Source organism: Entelurus aequoreus, linkage group LG23 (genome assembly GCF_033978785.1).
Source record: "Entelurus aequoreus isolate RoL-2023_Sb linkage group LG23, RoL_Eaeq_v1.1, whole genome shotgun sequence".
In the NCBI taxonomy this organism is placed as follows: domain Eukaryota; kingdom Metazoa; phylum Chordata; class Actinopteri; order Syngnathiformes; family Syngnathidae; genus Entelurus; species Entelurus aequoreus.
In genome coordinates, this window is record NC_084753.1 from 32,385,753 (window position 1) to 32,403,252 (window position 17,500).

Below are 17,500 nucleotides of genomic sequence, written 5' to 3' on the forward strand. Positions count from 1 at the left end.
CGCACATGATATCACACAAAAGTAAACACTCTGCTTTTATCGCACATGATATCACACAAAAGTAAACATGCTGCAGGACTACTTGCATCGCACATGATATCACACACAAGTAAACACTCTACTTGTATCGCACATTATATCACACACAAGTAAACCCTCTGCTTGTATCGCACATATTACACACAAGTAAACACTGCTTGTATAGCACATGATACCTCACACAAGTAAACACGCTGCTTGTATCGCACATGATATCACACGCAAGTAAACACGCTGCTTGTATCGCACATGATATCACACAAGTAAACACTTTGCAGGACTGCTTGTATCGCACATGATATCACATACAAGTAAACACGCTGCTTGTATCGCACATGATATCACACAAGTAACACTTTGCAGGACTGCTTAGATAGCACATGATATCATACACAAGTAAACACCCTACTTGTATTGCCCATGATTTCACACAAAAGTAAACATGCTGCAGGACTATTTGCACCGCACATGATATCACACACAAGTAAACACCCTGCTTGTATCGCACATGATATCACACACAAGTAAACACTCTGCTTGTATCGCACATGATATCACACAAGTAAACACTGCTTGTATCGCACATGAGATCACACAAGTAAACACGCTGCTTGTATCGCACATGATATCACACACAAGTAAACACGCTGCTTGTATCGCACATGATATCACACCAGTAAACACTTTGCAGGACTGCTTAGATAGCACATGATATCATACACAAGTAAACACCCTACTTGTATTGCCCATGATTTCACACAAAAGTAAACACTCTGCTTGTATCGCACATGATATCACACAAAAGTAAACATGCTGCAGGACTATTTGCACCGCACATGATATCACACACAAGTAAACACTCTGCTTGTATCGCACATGATATCACACGCAAGTAAACACTCTGGTTGTATCGCACATGATATCACACAAGTAAACACTGCTTGTATCGCACATGAGATCACACAAGTAAACACGCTGCTTGTATCGCCCATGATATCACACACAAGTAAACACGCTGCTTGTATCGCACATGATATCACACCAGTAAACACTTTGCAGGACTGCTTGGATCGCACATGATATCACACAAAAGTAAACACTCTGCTTTTATCGCACATGATATCACACAAAAGTAAACATGCTGCAGGACTACTTGCATCGCACATGATATCACACACAAGTAAACACTCTACTTGTATCGCACATTATATCACACACAAGTAAACCCTCTGCTTGTATCGCACATATCACACACAAGTAAACACTGCTTGTATAGCACATGATACCTCACACAAGTAAACACGCTGCTTGTATCGCACATGATATCACACGCAAGTAAACACGCTGCTTGTATCGCACATGATATCACACAAGTAAACACTTTGCAGGACTGCTTGTATCGCACATGATATCACATACAAGTAAACACGCTGCTTGTATCGCACATGATATCACACAAGTAACACTTTGCAGGACTGCTTAGATAGCACATGATATCATACACAAGTAAACACCCTACTTGTATTGCCCATGATTTCACACAAAAGTAAACATGCTGCAGGACTATTTGCACCGCACATGATATCACACACAAGTAAACACCCTGCTTGTATCGCACATGATATCACACACAAGTAAACACTCTGCTTGTATCGCACATGATATCACACAAGTAAACACTGCTTGTATCGCACATGAGATCACACAAGTAAACACGCTGCTTGTATCGCACATGATATCACACACAAGTAAACACGCTGCTTGTATCGCACATGATATCACACCAGTAAACACTTTGCAGGACTGCTTGGATCGCACATGATATCACACAAAAGTAAACACTCTGCTTTTATCGCACATGATATCACACAAAAGTAAACATGCTGCAGGACTACTTGCATCGCACATGATATCACACACAAGTAAACACTCTACTTGTATCGCACATTATATCACACACAAGTAAACCCTCTGCTTGTATCGCACATATCACACACAAGTAAACACTGCTTGTATAGCACATGATACCACACACAAGTAAACACGCTGCTTGTATCGCACATGATATCACACGCAAGTAAACACGCTGCTTGTATCGCACATGATATCACACAAGTAAACACTTTGCAGGACGGCTTGTATCGCACATGATATCACACACAAGTAAACACCCTGCCATGATATCTCATATTTAACATGCAAGCTGGTAGAGAGATATGAAATAAAGATAAAATGGCGGCTGAACAAGAAGGTGTTTATCTCTCCGTCCATGAAGTGACTAAACTAGAGCGTCCATATTTACAGCAGGGAGCGTCTACAAATGAAGCACTTAGCAAACGTAAACATATTTACAGCAGGGAGCGTCTACAAATGAAGCACTTAGCAAACGTAAACAAATGTTTGTGGTTTGACTTTCACTGCTGGCTGCTCAACCTCAACTCATGAGTGCAGCAGGCATGATACTGTACGCTTGCAAGTGATATCACTGACGTGTGACCATACTGTACGCTTGCAAGTGATATCACTGACGTGTGACCATACTGTACGCTTGCAAGTGATATCACTGACGTGTGACCATACTGTACGCTTGCAAGTGATATCATTGACGTGTGACCACACTGTTCGCTTGCAAGTGATATCATTGACGTGTGATGATACTGTTCGCTTGCAAGTGATATCTTTGACACATGACAATACAGTATGCTTGCAGGTGATATAATTTACGTGTGGCCATACTGTACGCTTGCAAGTGATATCGTTAATGTGTGATGATACTATATGCTTCGAAGTGATATCATTGACACATGACTATACTGTATGCTTGCAAGTGATATTATTGATGCGTGACCATACTGTGCGCTTGCAAGTGATAACATTGACACATGACTATACTGTATGCTTGCAAGTGATATTATTGATGCGTGACCATACTGTGCGCTGACAAGTGATAACATTGACACATGACTATACTGTATGCTTGCAAGTGATATTATTGATGCGTGACCATACTGTGCGCTTACAAGTGATATCGTTGTGTGGCGATACTGTATGTTTGCAAGTGATATCATTGACATGTGAGGATACTGTATGCTTGCAAGTGATATCAATGACTATACTGTACGTTTGCAAGTGATATCACAGATGCGTAAGGATACTGTATGTTTGCAAGTGATATTATAATAATAAATAATGATACTGTATGCTTGCAAGTGATATCATTGTGTGACGATACTGTACGCTTGCAAGTGATATCATTGTGTGACGATACTGTATGCTTGCAAGTGATATCATTGTGTGACGATTCTGTATGTTTGCAAGTGATATCCCTGACACGTGACGATACTGTATGCTTGAAAGTGATATAATTTACGTGTGATTATACTGTGTGCTTGCAAGTGATATCATTGACGTGTGAGGATACTGTATGCTTTCAAGTGATATCGTTGACGTGTGAGGATACTGTATGCTTGCAAGTGATATCATTGAATTGTGAGGATACTGTATGCTTGCGAGTTATATCATCGACGTGTGAGGGTACTGTATGCTTGCGAGTGATATCATCGACGTGTGTGTATACTGTATGCTTGCAAATGATATCATTGACGTGTGAGGATACGGTATGCTTGCAAGTTATATCATTCACGTGAGGATACTGTATGCTTGCAAGTGATATCATTGAAGTGTGAGGATACTGTATGCTTGCAAGTGATATCACTGACACGTGATAATACTGTACGCTTGCAAGTGATATCATTGACGTGTGAGGATACTGTATGCTTTCAAGTGATATCATTGATGTGTGAGGATACTGTACGCTTGCGAGTGATATCATTGACGTGTGAGGATACTGTACGCTTGCGAGTAATATCATTGATGTGTGCCGATACTGTATGCTGGCAAGTGATATCAATGACTATACTATACGCTTGTGATATAATTGATGTGTGACGATACTGTATGCTTGCAAGTGATATTATTGACGTGTGAGGATACTGTACGCTTGCAAGTGATATCATTGAGGCTTGACTATACTGTACGCTTGCAAGTGATATCATTGACGATACTGACAGCTGATCACATGTTTCCTGGGTCTTCTGTCTTCCCCGCAGCTCTTTGGGGATTCCCTCTAGGATCTTGACTTCCTGTTGGAGAGCCTCTCCTCCCCCCACAGCCAGCAGCCGCCATGGCCGACGACGCCGACATGCGTAACGAGCTGTCAGACATGCAGCAACGTGCCGACCAGCTGGCTGACGAGGTGACAAGAACATTTTCATCAGAATATTCTCAACATGAACTTGTCACTAGGGAAATCTTATTAATACTCTCAAATATGGATAACATTTGATGTCTAATCACAAAATTATTAGAATAAAAACATCCTCATCATTTTTCCAATACCCCATAATGTAATTAATGACTTTTCAAAAAATATTTTTTTCAATACATTTTGCAACTTTATATAAAGAGAGTAAGAAACACATGTCAGTGCCCCCCCCCCCCCCCCCCAAGCCTTTCTAAGCTCAGTTGTGTTTGTGACATCAAAAAATATAAAAACAAAAAGAAGCGGCAGAAAACTTCATATTTATTCAAATTTGTATCTTTTTTACTCATTTTTTCGCAAATGCATCACAGCCAAATATGCAAATTTGACGATGATGTCGCATCCCTCCTGCACTCAAATATCAATAATAACACTTCACTTGGTCCACATTTTGTTACGTTGCAGCCTTATTACAAAATTGATAGAATAAAAAAAAATCCTCAAAATTCTACAAATAATTCCCCAAAATGTAATGAATTTTTTAACTTTTAATATAAATTTTGCAATTACAAAAATGGTGCTAAGAAGCACATGTCCCCCCCCCCCAAAAAAAACGCACTTATAAGCTCAGTTGTGTTTGTGACATAAAACATTAAAAACAAAAAAAAGAGACAAAAAAACTTCATGTGCACCTTTAAATTTATTTATTGTAATTTTCGTATAAATTTTTTACTGTTTTTCTAATTTTCATGTTTTTTTACTCACTTTTTCGCAAATGCATCACAGCCAAATATGCAAATTTACGATGATGTCACACCCTCCTGCACTCAAATATCAATAATAACACTTCACTTTGTCCACATTTTGTTACGTTGCAGCCTTATTACAAAATTGATAGAATCCAAAAAAAATCCTCAAAATTCTACAAATAATTCCCCATAATGTAATGAATTTTTTTACTTTTAATATAAATTTTGCAACTTACAAAAATGGTGCTAAGAAACACATGTCACCCCCACCCCCACCCCAAAAAAAACAACACTTATAAGCTCAGTTGTGTTTGTGACATAAAACATTAAAAACAAAAAAGAGATTGAAAAAAAACTTCATATGCACCTTTAAATTTATTTATTGTAATTTTCATGTTTTTTTTTTTTACTGTTTTTCTGATTTTCATGGTTTTTTTTACTCACTTTTTTGCAAATGCATCACAGCCAAATATGCAAATTTGACGATGATGTCGCCTCCTGCACTCAAATATCAATAATAACACTTCACTTGGTCCACATTTTGTTACGTTGCAGCCTCATTACAAAATTGATAGAATCCAAAAAAAATCATCAAAATTCTACAAATAATTCCCCATAATGTAATGAATTTTTTTTACTTTTAATATAAATTTTGCAACTTACAAAAATGGTGCTAAGAAACACATGTCACCCCCACCCCCAAAAAAACAACACTTATAAGCTCAGTTGTGTTTGTGACATAAAACATTAAAAACAAAAAAGAGATTAAAAAAAAACTTCATGTGCACCTTTAAATTTATTTATTGTAATTTTCATGTTTTTTTTAACTGATTTTCTAATTGTCATGTTTTTTTACTCACTTTTTCGCAAATGCATCACAGCCAAATATGCAAATTTGACGATGATGTCACACCCTCCTGCACTCAAATATCAATAATAACACTTCACTTGGTCCACATTTTGTTACGTTGCAGCCTTATTACAAAATTGATAGAATCCAAAAAAAATCCTCAAAATTCTACAAATAATTCCCCATAATGTAATGAATTTTTTTACTTTTAATATACATTTTGCAACTTACAAAAATGGTGCTAAGAAACACATGTCACCCCCACCCCAAAAAAAACAACACTTATAAGCTCAGTTGTGTTTGTGACATAAAACATTAAAAACCAAAAAGAGATTGAAAAAAAACTTCATGTGCACCTTTAAATTTATTTATTGTAATTTTCATATTTTTTTTTTTTACTGTTTTTCTGATTTTCATGTTTTTTTTTACTCACTTTTTTGCAAATGCATCACAGCCAAATATTCAAATTTGACGATGATGTCGCACCCTCCTGCACTCAAATATCAATAATAACACTTCACTTTGTCCACATTTTGTTACGTTGCAGCCTTATTACAAAATTGATAGAATCCAAAAAAAATCCTCAAAATTCTACAAATAATTCCCCATAATGTAATAATCTTTTTACTTTTAATATAAATTTTGCAACTTACAAAAATGGTACTAAGAAACACATGTCACCCCCCACCCCCGACCCCACCCCTAAAAAAAGCACTTATAAGCTCAGTTGTTTGTGACATAAAACATTAAAAACAAATAAGAGATTAAAAAAAAACTTAATGTGCACCTTTAAATTTATTTATTGTAATTTTCATATTAATTTTTTACTGTTTTTCTAATTTTCATGTTTTTTTACTCACTTTTTCGCAAATGCATCACAGCCAAATATGCAAATTTGACGATGATGTCGCCTCCTGCACTCAAATATCAATAATAACACTTCACTTTGTCCACATTTTGTTACGTTGCAGCCTTATTACAAAATTGATAGAATCCAAAAAAAAATCCTCAAAATTCTACAAATAATTCCCCATAATGTAATGAATTTTTTTTACTTTTAATATAAATTTTGCAACTTACAAAAATGGTGCTAAGAAACACATGTCACCCCCACCCCCACCCCAAAAAAAACAACACTTATAAGCTCAGTTGTGTTTGTGACATAAAACATTAAAAACCAAAAAGAGATTGAAAAAAAACTTCATGTGCACCTTTAAATTTATTTATTGTAATTTTCATGTTTTTTTTTTTACTGTTTTTCTGATTTTCATGTTTTTTTTTACTCACTTTTTTGCAAATGCATCACAGCCAAATATGCAAATTTGACGATGATGTCGCCTCCTGCACTCAAATATCAATAATAACACTTCACTTGGTCCACATTTTGTTACGTTGCAGCCTTATTACAAAATTGATAGAATCAAAAAAAAATCATCAAAATTCTACAAATAAGTCCCCATAATGTAATAATCTTTTTACTTTTAATATAAATTTTGCAACTTACAAAAATGGTGCTAAGAAACACATGTCACCCCCCACCCCTAAAAAAAAGCACTTATAAGCTCAGTTGTGTTTGTGACATAAAACATTAAAAGCAAAAAGAGATTTAAAAAAAACTTCATTTGTACCTTTTACATTTATTTATTGTAATCTTCATTTTTTTAAATTTTTTACTGTTTTTCTAATTTTCATGTTTTTTTACTCACTTTTTTGCAAATGTATCACAACCAAATATTCAAATTTGACGATGATGTCACACCCTCCTGCACTCAAATATCAATAATAACACTTCACTTTGTCTACATTTTGTTACGTTGCAGCCTTATTACAAAATTGATAGAATCCAAAAAAAAATCCTCAAAATTCTACAAATAATTCCCCATAAAGTAATGAATTTTTTTACTTTTAATATAAATTTTGCAACTTAAAAAAATGGTGCTAAGAAACACATATCCCCCCCAAAAAAGCACTTATAAGCTCAGTTGTGTTTGTGACATAAAACATTACAAACAAAAAAAACTTCATGTGCACCTTTAAATGTATTTATTCAAATTTCCATGTTTTTTTACTCACTTTTTTGCAAATGCATCAAAGCCAATGATGCAGATTTAATGACGGTGTCACTCCCCCCTCCTGTGGGAAACCCATCACATACATAACGATATCATAATGGTATCATAATGATACCATATTAGTATTTGTTTTGATTGCATTCTACAAGAATGACGTTGAGATGATTCACCCTGCACAGACACTGAGGTGTTACTTGCAGGTGAAAGGATGACAACATTATGAATATTCATGCACACTTGATGAGTAACATTATGAATATTCATGCACACTTGATGCACCTTGTGTATTCATGTGTTCATAAGTGCGCTCGACCTTGCGAGTCTTTTATCTCCTCCTCAGTGAAGTCCCCACCCCCCCACCCCCCCATGACTCACACTGACCAGCAGAATATTCAGCATGGAGCACAAAATGGCGGTGCGATGAACCGTTTTGCGGCGACAGTTAAAAGAAGGGCTGTAAAAATGGAGAAACAAAACAACATCTTGACTTAGTTCTCGCCGTGGCTTTAAGAGAAAGATGGCGACATCCCGTGGTGGAATGAAGGGCTTTGATTGGACGGTATACACGTGTCAGGAATGTTCCATCCTTACTAACTTGAATGTTGTTATAATGTTGAATGTGAGTAACATCTTGTGTTTATAGCCTGAACTAACAAGTTGATATTTGTCCACAGTCCCTGGAGAGCACTCGTCGTATGCTGCAGCTGGTGGAAGAGGTAAGCAAACTTCAAATATTCTCATTGTCTTTTTTCTTGGATCAAAGGAAATATATTTGATTCATAAAGCGCTTCTGACAGAAAAAAAATCACTAAGTTCTGTACAATACAGGAGAATTAAAACAGCAATGAATGAAAACAGAGAAAGAACATAACGTATACATATGTGTATATATACGTATATATATTTTGTTTATATATGTGTATATATATTATATATGTGTGTATATATATATATGTGTATATATTATATGTGTGTGTATATATTTTATATGTGTATATTTATATATATATATGTGTATATATATTATTTATGTGTGTATTTATATATATATATATATATATATATATATATATATATATATATATATATATATATATATATATATATATATATATATATATATATATATATATGTATATATTATATGTGTGTATATATATATTATATATGTGTATATTTATATATATGTGTATATATATTATATATGTGTGTATTTATATATATATATATATATATATATATATACTGGAAATGTGTATATATTATGTGTGTATGTATATTATATATGTGTATATATATTATATATATATATATGTATATAATATACTATATTTATATATATGTATATATATATTATATGTGTGTATTTATATATGTGTATATATATTATATATGTGTATATTTATATATGTGTAGATATATATTATATATGTATGTATATTATATATGTATATATATTATATATGTGTATATTTATATATATGTGTACATATATTATATATGTATATATATTATATACTATATTTATATATGTGTATATATCTATATATTATAAATATGTGTATATATATCATATATGTATGTATATGTACACAATATATATACTATGTTTATATATATATATATACACATACAATACATATAGACACTATATATATATATTGTATATATGCATTATATATACTATATATTGTATGTATATTACATAATTTGTGATATGTATATATGTACACATATATATATATATATATATATATATATATATATATATATATATATATATATATATATATATATATATATATATACATATATATATATATATATATATATACATATATATATACATATATATATATACATACAAATACACACATACGCACGCGTGCACACACACGTGTAAATGTTTTTTTATATATACATTTATCCCTTTTGGGGTCGCGGGGGGTGCTGGAGCCTATCTCAGCTATAAGCGGTAGAAAATGGATTGATGGATATATACATTTAAATACACACATTTATATATACAGACATCCAACACACATACATATATACACACGTACATATTTATATACACATATAAACATGTACTGTATATATATATATATGTATATATCTACATGTATACACATATACATACACACATATATATATATATATATATATATATATATATATATATCTACATGTATACACATATACATACACATATATATATATATATATATATATATAATATATATATACACACGTAAATATACATATACACACACACACACACACACACACACACACACACACATATATAATAATATACTTGTATATAATAATATACTTTGGACACCTCTGTACTAAATGGTAAGTGTATGCATGTTGTAAATAAACTAAGACCATAACCTTGGAGGAACTATTAAGTTGCAACACCGATCTTTGATGGAATTGATATCCGCTGGTAATAATAAAAGTTATCAATATGAAAACGTATCAATCTTTTCAGCAGAGGAGGGTGAGAAGGCACATTTAGTGGCTGCTGGAGAACATGTTGACTGCTTGGGAATTCCCCCAGAGACACTTTGCTACTGCTTGGGGAATTACAGAATAATTTATACAGCAGTGTTGCCTTTTTGCTGCCTGCTCACGTCTCCTAAATCAATGTGGCCTTCCTCATCAACTGCTGAGGAGGCAGCTGTGTGTGTGTGTGTGTGTGTGTGTGTGTGTGTGTGTGTGTGTGTGTGTGTGTGTGTGTGTGTGTGTGTGTGTGTGTGTGTCCATGCATGCCAGATTAGCGGCGTGTATGCAGTAGAATAGTATTTAGGTGCATGGGGACGAGCCAGGTGCAGTGTGTGGGTGATGGAGGGTGAGGAGCAGGATTGTGGATGATTGGGTTTGGTTCTCCCGTGTCATTAACACTCACAAGTATAAAACTACTTTTTTAAAGTAATCATTTCTTACTTTAAGCGTGAAAAAAAAAAAAATCATTATGTCAAGATAATGGCACTAGCATTTACTTAATGTAAGAATATTTTTCAACATATTGAGCACTTTTCTACCAAGAAAAGTGCACTTGTTATTAGTGAGATTATACTTATTTGAAGGTATTTTTGGCTTCATTGAGGTTAGTTAATTTGACTTGTTTTGGAAAGTCTTGACAAGCCGAATTTTGTTCTATTGGCAGATAATTTTGCTTAGTTCAAATAAAATACCCCTCATTTTTGTGTTTTTAGGGACAGAGTCCCTTTGGGACAGAGGACCCTATTGAATTTCTAGCGTTGTATTATTATACCACCGCCTCTTTGAGCTGTAATTTGACCCCCTTAACATGCTTCAAAACTCACCAAATTGGACACACACATCAGGACTGGCGAAAATTGCGATCTAATCAAAAAACGAAACCCCAAAACTCAAAATTGCGCTCTAGCTCCCCCTAGGAAGAAAACACAGACAAAACTGCCTGTAACTCCCAGTAGGAATGTCATAGAGACATGAAACAAAAACCTCTATGTAGGTCTCACTTCATACTTGCCAACCTTGAGACCTCCAATATCGGGAGGTGGGGGGTGGGGGCTTGGTCGGGGGTGGGGGGGAGGGTTGGGGGCGTGGTTATTTACAGTTAGAATTCACCAACTCGAGTATTTCATATATATATATATATATATATATATATATATATATATATATATATATATATATATATATATATATATATATATATATATGTATGAAATACTTGACTTTCAGTGAATTCTAGCTATATATATATATATATATATATATATATATATATATATATATATATATATACATATATTTTATTTACATACAAAAAAGAAAACAAATACTTGAATTTCAGTGTTCCGGTGGCTATCCATTAGATGGCAGTATTGTCCTGTTTAACTTCTCCGTTCATTGGGCAGGCAAGCTGTTTATATTGTGGGAAAGCGGACGTGAGAACAGGCTGTCCCCACTCAGTCTCAGGTCCGCATTGAGCTGGAGGGGGCGTGGCCTCCAGCTCCGGCTGAATACCGGGAGTTTGTCGGGAGAAAATCTCTGCCGGGAGGTTGTCGGGAGAGGCGCTGAATACCGGGATTCTCCCGCTAAAAACGGGAGGGTTGGCAAGTATGTCTCACTTAGACCTATATTTCATACACTGACAACCCCCAGCAAAAATCAACAGGAAGTTTGCAATTCCCCCTTCAAAACAAAAGTTGTGTAAAAACAGTCACGTTTTTTCAAACATTATCTCCTCTGAGCGCGTTTGTCGTGTCAGCTTCAAATTAGCACAGGAGAGAGATTGAACCCTTCTGATTAAAAGTTGATGAAAGAGTTTGAATTACTGCTCCGGTTTGGATTTTATGAGCCCTCAAAGTCGGTCCCGTCCATCGCTGCTTGCAGCTTTAATTTGACTTGTTTTGGAAAGTCTTGACAAGCCGAATTTTCTTGTTCTATTGGCAGATAATTTTGCTTAGTTCAAATAAAATACCCCTCATTTTTGTATTTTTTTTCTTTTCTTGTTTTTGAACACTGACTTTTTGCAGTGAAGGCAGCAAATATTTTCTCACAAACTCTGCGGGGTTTTCTCACTGACTCCCATTTTGTTTCCCTCTCCTTTTGTGTCCTCACGCCTAATTTGGAGTAGAGCAAAGATGCCGGCATCAGGACACTGGTTATGTTGGATGAACAAGGAGGTAAGTGGAAACAAGGATGCGACGTCCACACACACTCACGCACACACACACACACACACACACACACACACACACACACACACACACACACACACACACACACACACACACACACACACACACACACACACGCGCACACACACACACACACAAGCAGCATGCAGCCCCTGCACATGGGCACGTGCACCAGTCCAAGGAATCTTTCACCACACACGTACTCACCTAGGCTTAAATTAAAGAGGAATCTGCACTTTTCTTTGGAATTTGGCCTATCGTTCAGAATCATTATGAGAGACAAGAACACACGTCTTTTTTTTCCTTTTTTCAGTCTTGCAAACCTACGGAGCCCCTGAAGGGACATGGGGGAATTTTTTTTTTTCATATTTTATTTTATTTTTTTAGACATGTATCTCGTGCGCAAGAGAAAGTTTTTATAAAGTTATAAAAAATACAAATAAAAAAAATTATAATTTTTTATTTTTTTAAATGTATTTTTTAGACATGTGCGCACGTGAAAGTTTCTCATGCGCACGAGATACATGTCTGAATTTTTTTTTTTTTTAATTATAATTTTAGGGGCTCCGTACAAACCTAAATGAAGGAAGAATTGTAAAGAAATACAACTGAGAAAGGAAAATAATTAACTGTTAACTATCTGTCTAGCTGCGCACGTTAAAGTTATATAAAAAAATAAAATACAAATTATAATTTTTTTTTTATAACTTTATAAAAAGTTTCTCGTGCGCACGAGATACATGTCTACAAAAAATAAAAATAAAAAATTATAAAACATTTTTATAACTTTATAAAAAGCTTCTTGTGTGCACGCGAAAGTTTCGAGATACATGTCTAAAAAAATAAAATATATATATTATTTTTTTTAAGTGTTTCTTGATATAACTTCTAAAGGGACATGGGGGGAAATTGTATTATTTACTTTTTTATTTTTTTAGACATGTATCTCGTGCGCACGAGAAAGTTTCTCATGCGCACGAGATACATGTTTAAAAAAAAAAAAAGTTTTTAATTATAATTTTAGGGGCTCCGTACAAACCTAAATGAAGGAAGAGTTGTAAAGAAATACAACTGAGAAAGGAAAATAATTAACTGTTAACTATCTGTCTAGCTGCGCACGCTGAAAACGATTCAGCGAGGGCAGAATAATGAACTTATTGACAGTGCAGTGTGAAAGCCCATGTTTATTTTGTAATTAAGTCGACGCCGTCTCAAAGGAATATAACATGCACATTTACATGTCCGGCCCCTGAAATTTCGGCCCACTTCATGATGTACTCTGCAAAAACTGAAATCTAAGTAAGATTAAGTATCTCAAATAAGGGTGATATTTGCTTATTTTCTGTCTGATAAGATCATTCTTCTCACTAAGCAGATTTTTATGTTAGTGTTTTACTTGTTTTAAGGGTTTTGGTCCTAAATGATCTCAGTAAGATATTACAGCTTGTTGCTGAGATGTTATGACCTATATTGAGTAAAACATGCTTGAAACTAGAATATCAACTGTTGCAAAGCTGTGTCATCAACACTCACACGTATAAAACTACTTTTTTAAAGTAATCATTTCTTATTTCAAGCATGGAAAAAAAAAATCATGATTTTGACACAATTGTGTCTCATAATTAAAACAACTGTTTTACTTTCAATGAAACAATAGAAAACACATACTCATATAGTAGTACAGTTCAGATAAATTCTTCAAAATTACAATTAAAAAATTTTTGGGCCGGGCTGTATATATGCGCACTAATTGACTGAAAGAGCACGCACTTGTCGCGATAATGTCATGTTATCGATGGAAAAATGCATTTTTAGACGGCTAGGAGACCCCGCGAGTAACAAGCGGTTGCCTTGTTGCCTTTCCATTAAGAAATTAACAAGAAATGTAATGCCGAGCGCATATCATTATGTCAAGATAATGGCACTAGCATTTACTTAATTTAAGAATATTTTTCAACATTATGAGCAAAAAGGTCTCTTTTTTTATTTCCTACCAAGAAAAGTGCACTTGTTATTAGTGAGTATATACTTATTTTAAGGTACTTTTGGGTTCATTGAGATTAGCTAATTTTACTTGTTTTGGAAAGTCTTGACAAGCCAAATTTTCTTGTTCTATTGGCAGATAATTTTGCTTAGTTCAAATAAAATACCCCTCATTTTTGTATTTTTTTCCCTTGTTTTTGAACACTTTTTGCAGTGTACCCTTGCGCTAAATAATGCTAGATTTGTGTGTTTTTTGTCATTCATACCCACATCTGATGTACCATTTATCAGGTTATGGTTTCATTCTGACAATCGAGTGTCACAAGGCATGCTGGGAGCTCTTTTGGTTCCCTAGTAAAAAAAAAAAACCTATCACCTAATAATTGGTACATTTGATGCTTTGCAGTGTGAAACGTGGATCATGACAAAATGCACAAATACAGCGTTTGTAACAATCGGGCTGGCGTGAAAGATTCCTTCAATGCACAATTATGTTCCTTGGACTCATGCGCAGATGCAGGGGCCGCATGAATTCCAGGCTCTTTGTGGCCCCCAAACCGAAGCTTAGATATGACAAGTTGATAATTCGAATGAACCCCAGAAGGCACCAAATATAACCACACTGTAAAATCTATTGACTTTTATCCAAAGTGGTTATTGAAAACCTAAACAATGCTTATGTAATTCACCTTGAAGGTGGTCATGTGGTTGTGGCCCTCACTAACCGCATCGAGCAGGGGTGTCCACATCTTATTAAATTAAGTTTTGTTCTGAAACCAAATAAATTAATTGTTAATGAGATATATTAGACATAACTCTGGCAACTATAAAGGGTGTTCTCACCTTTTTTGACCTCGGGGCCAGGGGCCCACTCCAATATTACCACTGGATTAGTAATTTTTAGTCTTTATTTTAATCGTATCTAACCTTACAGTTTACAACCTTGTCAAATGACATGATCACAAAAAGAGCATGATTTATTCAACGTATAAATCTTCTAGACTTTGGTCAGGCTGATTAGAAAAATAAGCACTAACCAAATATAATGCATAGAAGGGACGCTTAAATAACTGACAACTTTTCTTTGCGTACAATTTTGTGCTAACATATGTAAACTAAATTAATAATAAGTGTTTCTTGATATAACTTCTACGGAGCCCCTAAAGGGACATGGGGGGGGGGGGGGGGGGGGGGGGGAATTATAATTCTTTTTATTTTAGCACGAGAAACTTTTTATAAAGTTATATAAAAAAAAATTACAAAAATTATATATATATATACTATATTATTTTTTAGACATGTATCTTGTGCGCACGAGATAGTTTCTGTTGCGCACGAGATACATGTCTAAAAAAATTAATAAATACAAATTTTTTTTTTTAGACAAGTATCTCGTGCGCACGAGAAACTATCTTGTGCGCACAAGATACATGTCTAACAAAAAATATATATATATAATTTTTTTTACATTTTTTATATAACTTTATAAAAGTTTCTCGTGCGCACGAGATACATGTCTAAAAAAAAAAAAAAAAAAAAAAAATTATAAAAATTTTTTTTTATAACTTCATAAAAGTTTCTCTTGTGCACGAGAAAGTTTCTCATGTGCACGAGATACATGTCTAAAAAAAAAAAAAAAAATTATAAAAATGTTTTTTCCCCCATGTCCCTTTAGGGGCTCCGTAAACTTCCAATAAAATGAAAGTGCAAATGAAAATACAGCTTCACCACTTTAGTCATCATTTTTGCGCTTAAGAAACTTTAGCTGCAGACTTCTTCTGTTTGCTTGATATTGTCATTACTGCCACAAGTGGTGGAAAAGTGCATTACATACAACACATATTTTTTTTGCCGGCCCTTTAGAAGGCCTTCCTGGCCCGACAATGGCCCTATGGTTAAGAAACACTAATCTATAACACAAAAGCTATAAAATAATGTTGCATCTCAATTAGATAGTAGAATCATTGCACACGTATAATACAGGCAACAAAATGTGGTTTAGCATGCAAGTGTGTATTGGACATCATCAGTACATGAAAATAGAAATATAAAGTAAATGAGCATATACAGTAGTGGTAATAATTATAGGTGACATGCATATAAACTAAGGGTGTAACGGTATGTGTATTTGTATTGAACCGTTTCGGTACGGAGGTTCGGTTCGGAGGTGTACCGAACGAGTTTCCACACGGACCTATTAAGTAGCGTACCGCACGTTGTGTAAACAATGCACACCGAAGCACAACACATGGCATGCTAGCAGCGACCGGACTACGACAACATGTAAAAGCCAGAGCTGGAAGACCCTCCTGTCTCGTTAAAATCTCCCGTTTGGGAACACTAAGGTTTCGCGTTGCGATACAACAATGGAGGACGGAGGTTTGCCAAAATTGTTCAGCAGCAGTAGGGTATGCCTCTGACAACACGTCAAACATGCTCACCCATTTGAAGCGTCACCACCCCCAAGTGAACATCGCTTCAACGAAGAGAAAGACGAGCGTCGTGCAAACACCGCATTCAAGCAGCCTCTCCTCGGCGAGTCAGGCAGGGCTAAAGCAATAACAAATGTTTTTATAGCAGCAGATTTAAGACCATCTTGCATTAAAAACTAGATTTTGACCCACTGAGACATTGTAACTACAAGCAGGTCTGCTTTTTCTGCAGACAATGTAGATAAACTGATTTTTCTGGCCAAAAACATGAAGATTGAGTGAAAGTCACCAGAGTTCAAGGCTGGGGGGGGGGGGGAAGCTGAGTTGACTTGAAACTGTTTAATGTTGCACTTTGTATATGTAGAAGACAAGTTATGTCATTTTATTTAATCCGAGCAACAACTTGAGGCAGTT

The 17,500-nt window shown here is 34.8% G+C and overlaps 1 protein-coding gene across 1 annotated transcript in view; it reads left to right on the top strand.

Annotated features, from left to right (window-relative positions):
- The window catches only part of snap25a (synaptosome associated protein 25a), a 66,353-nt gene that overhangs the window by 22,358 nt on the left and 26,495 nt on the right, over nt 1-17,500 (top strand). Inside the window, exons 2-4 of the mRNA XM_062034764.1 lie at nt 4,149-4,294; nt 8,646-8,687; nt 12,608-12,656. Of these exons, the coding sequence (XP_061890748.1) occupies nt 4,223-4,294; nt 8,646-8,687; nt 12,608-12,656 (163 nt within the window). The 5' untranslated portion in view covers nt 4,149-4,222. The remainder of the gene's footprint in view (nt 1-4,148; nt 4,295-8,645; nt 8,688-12,607; nt 12,657-17,500) is intronic.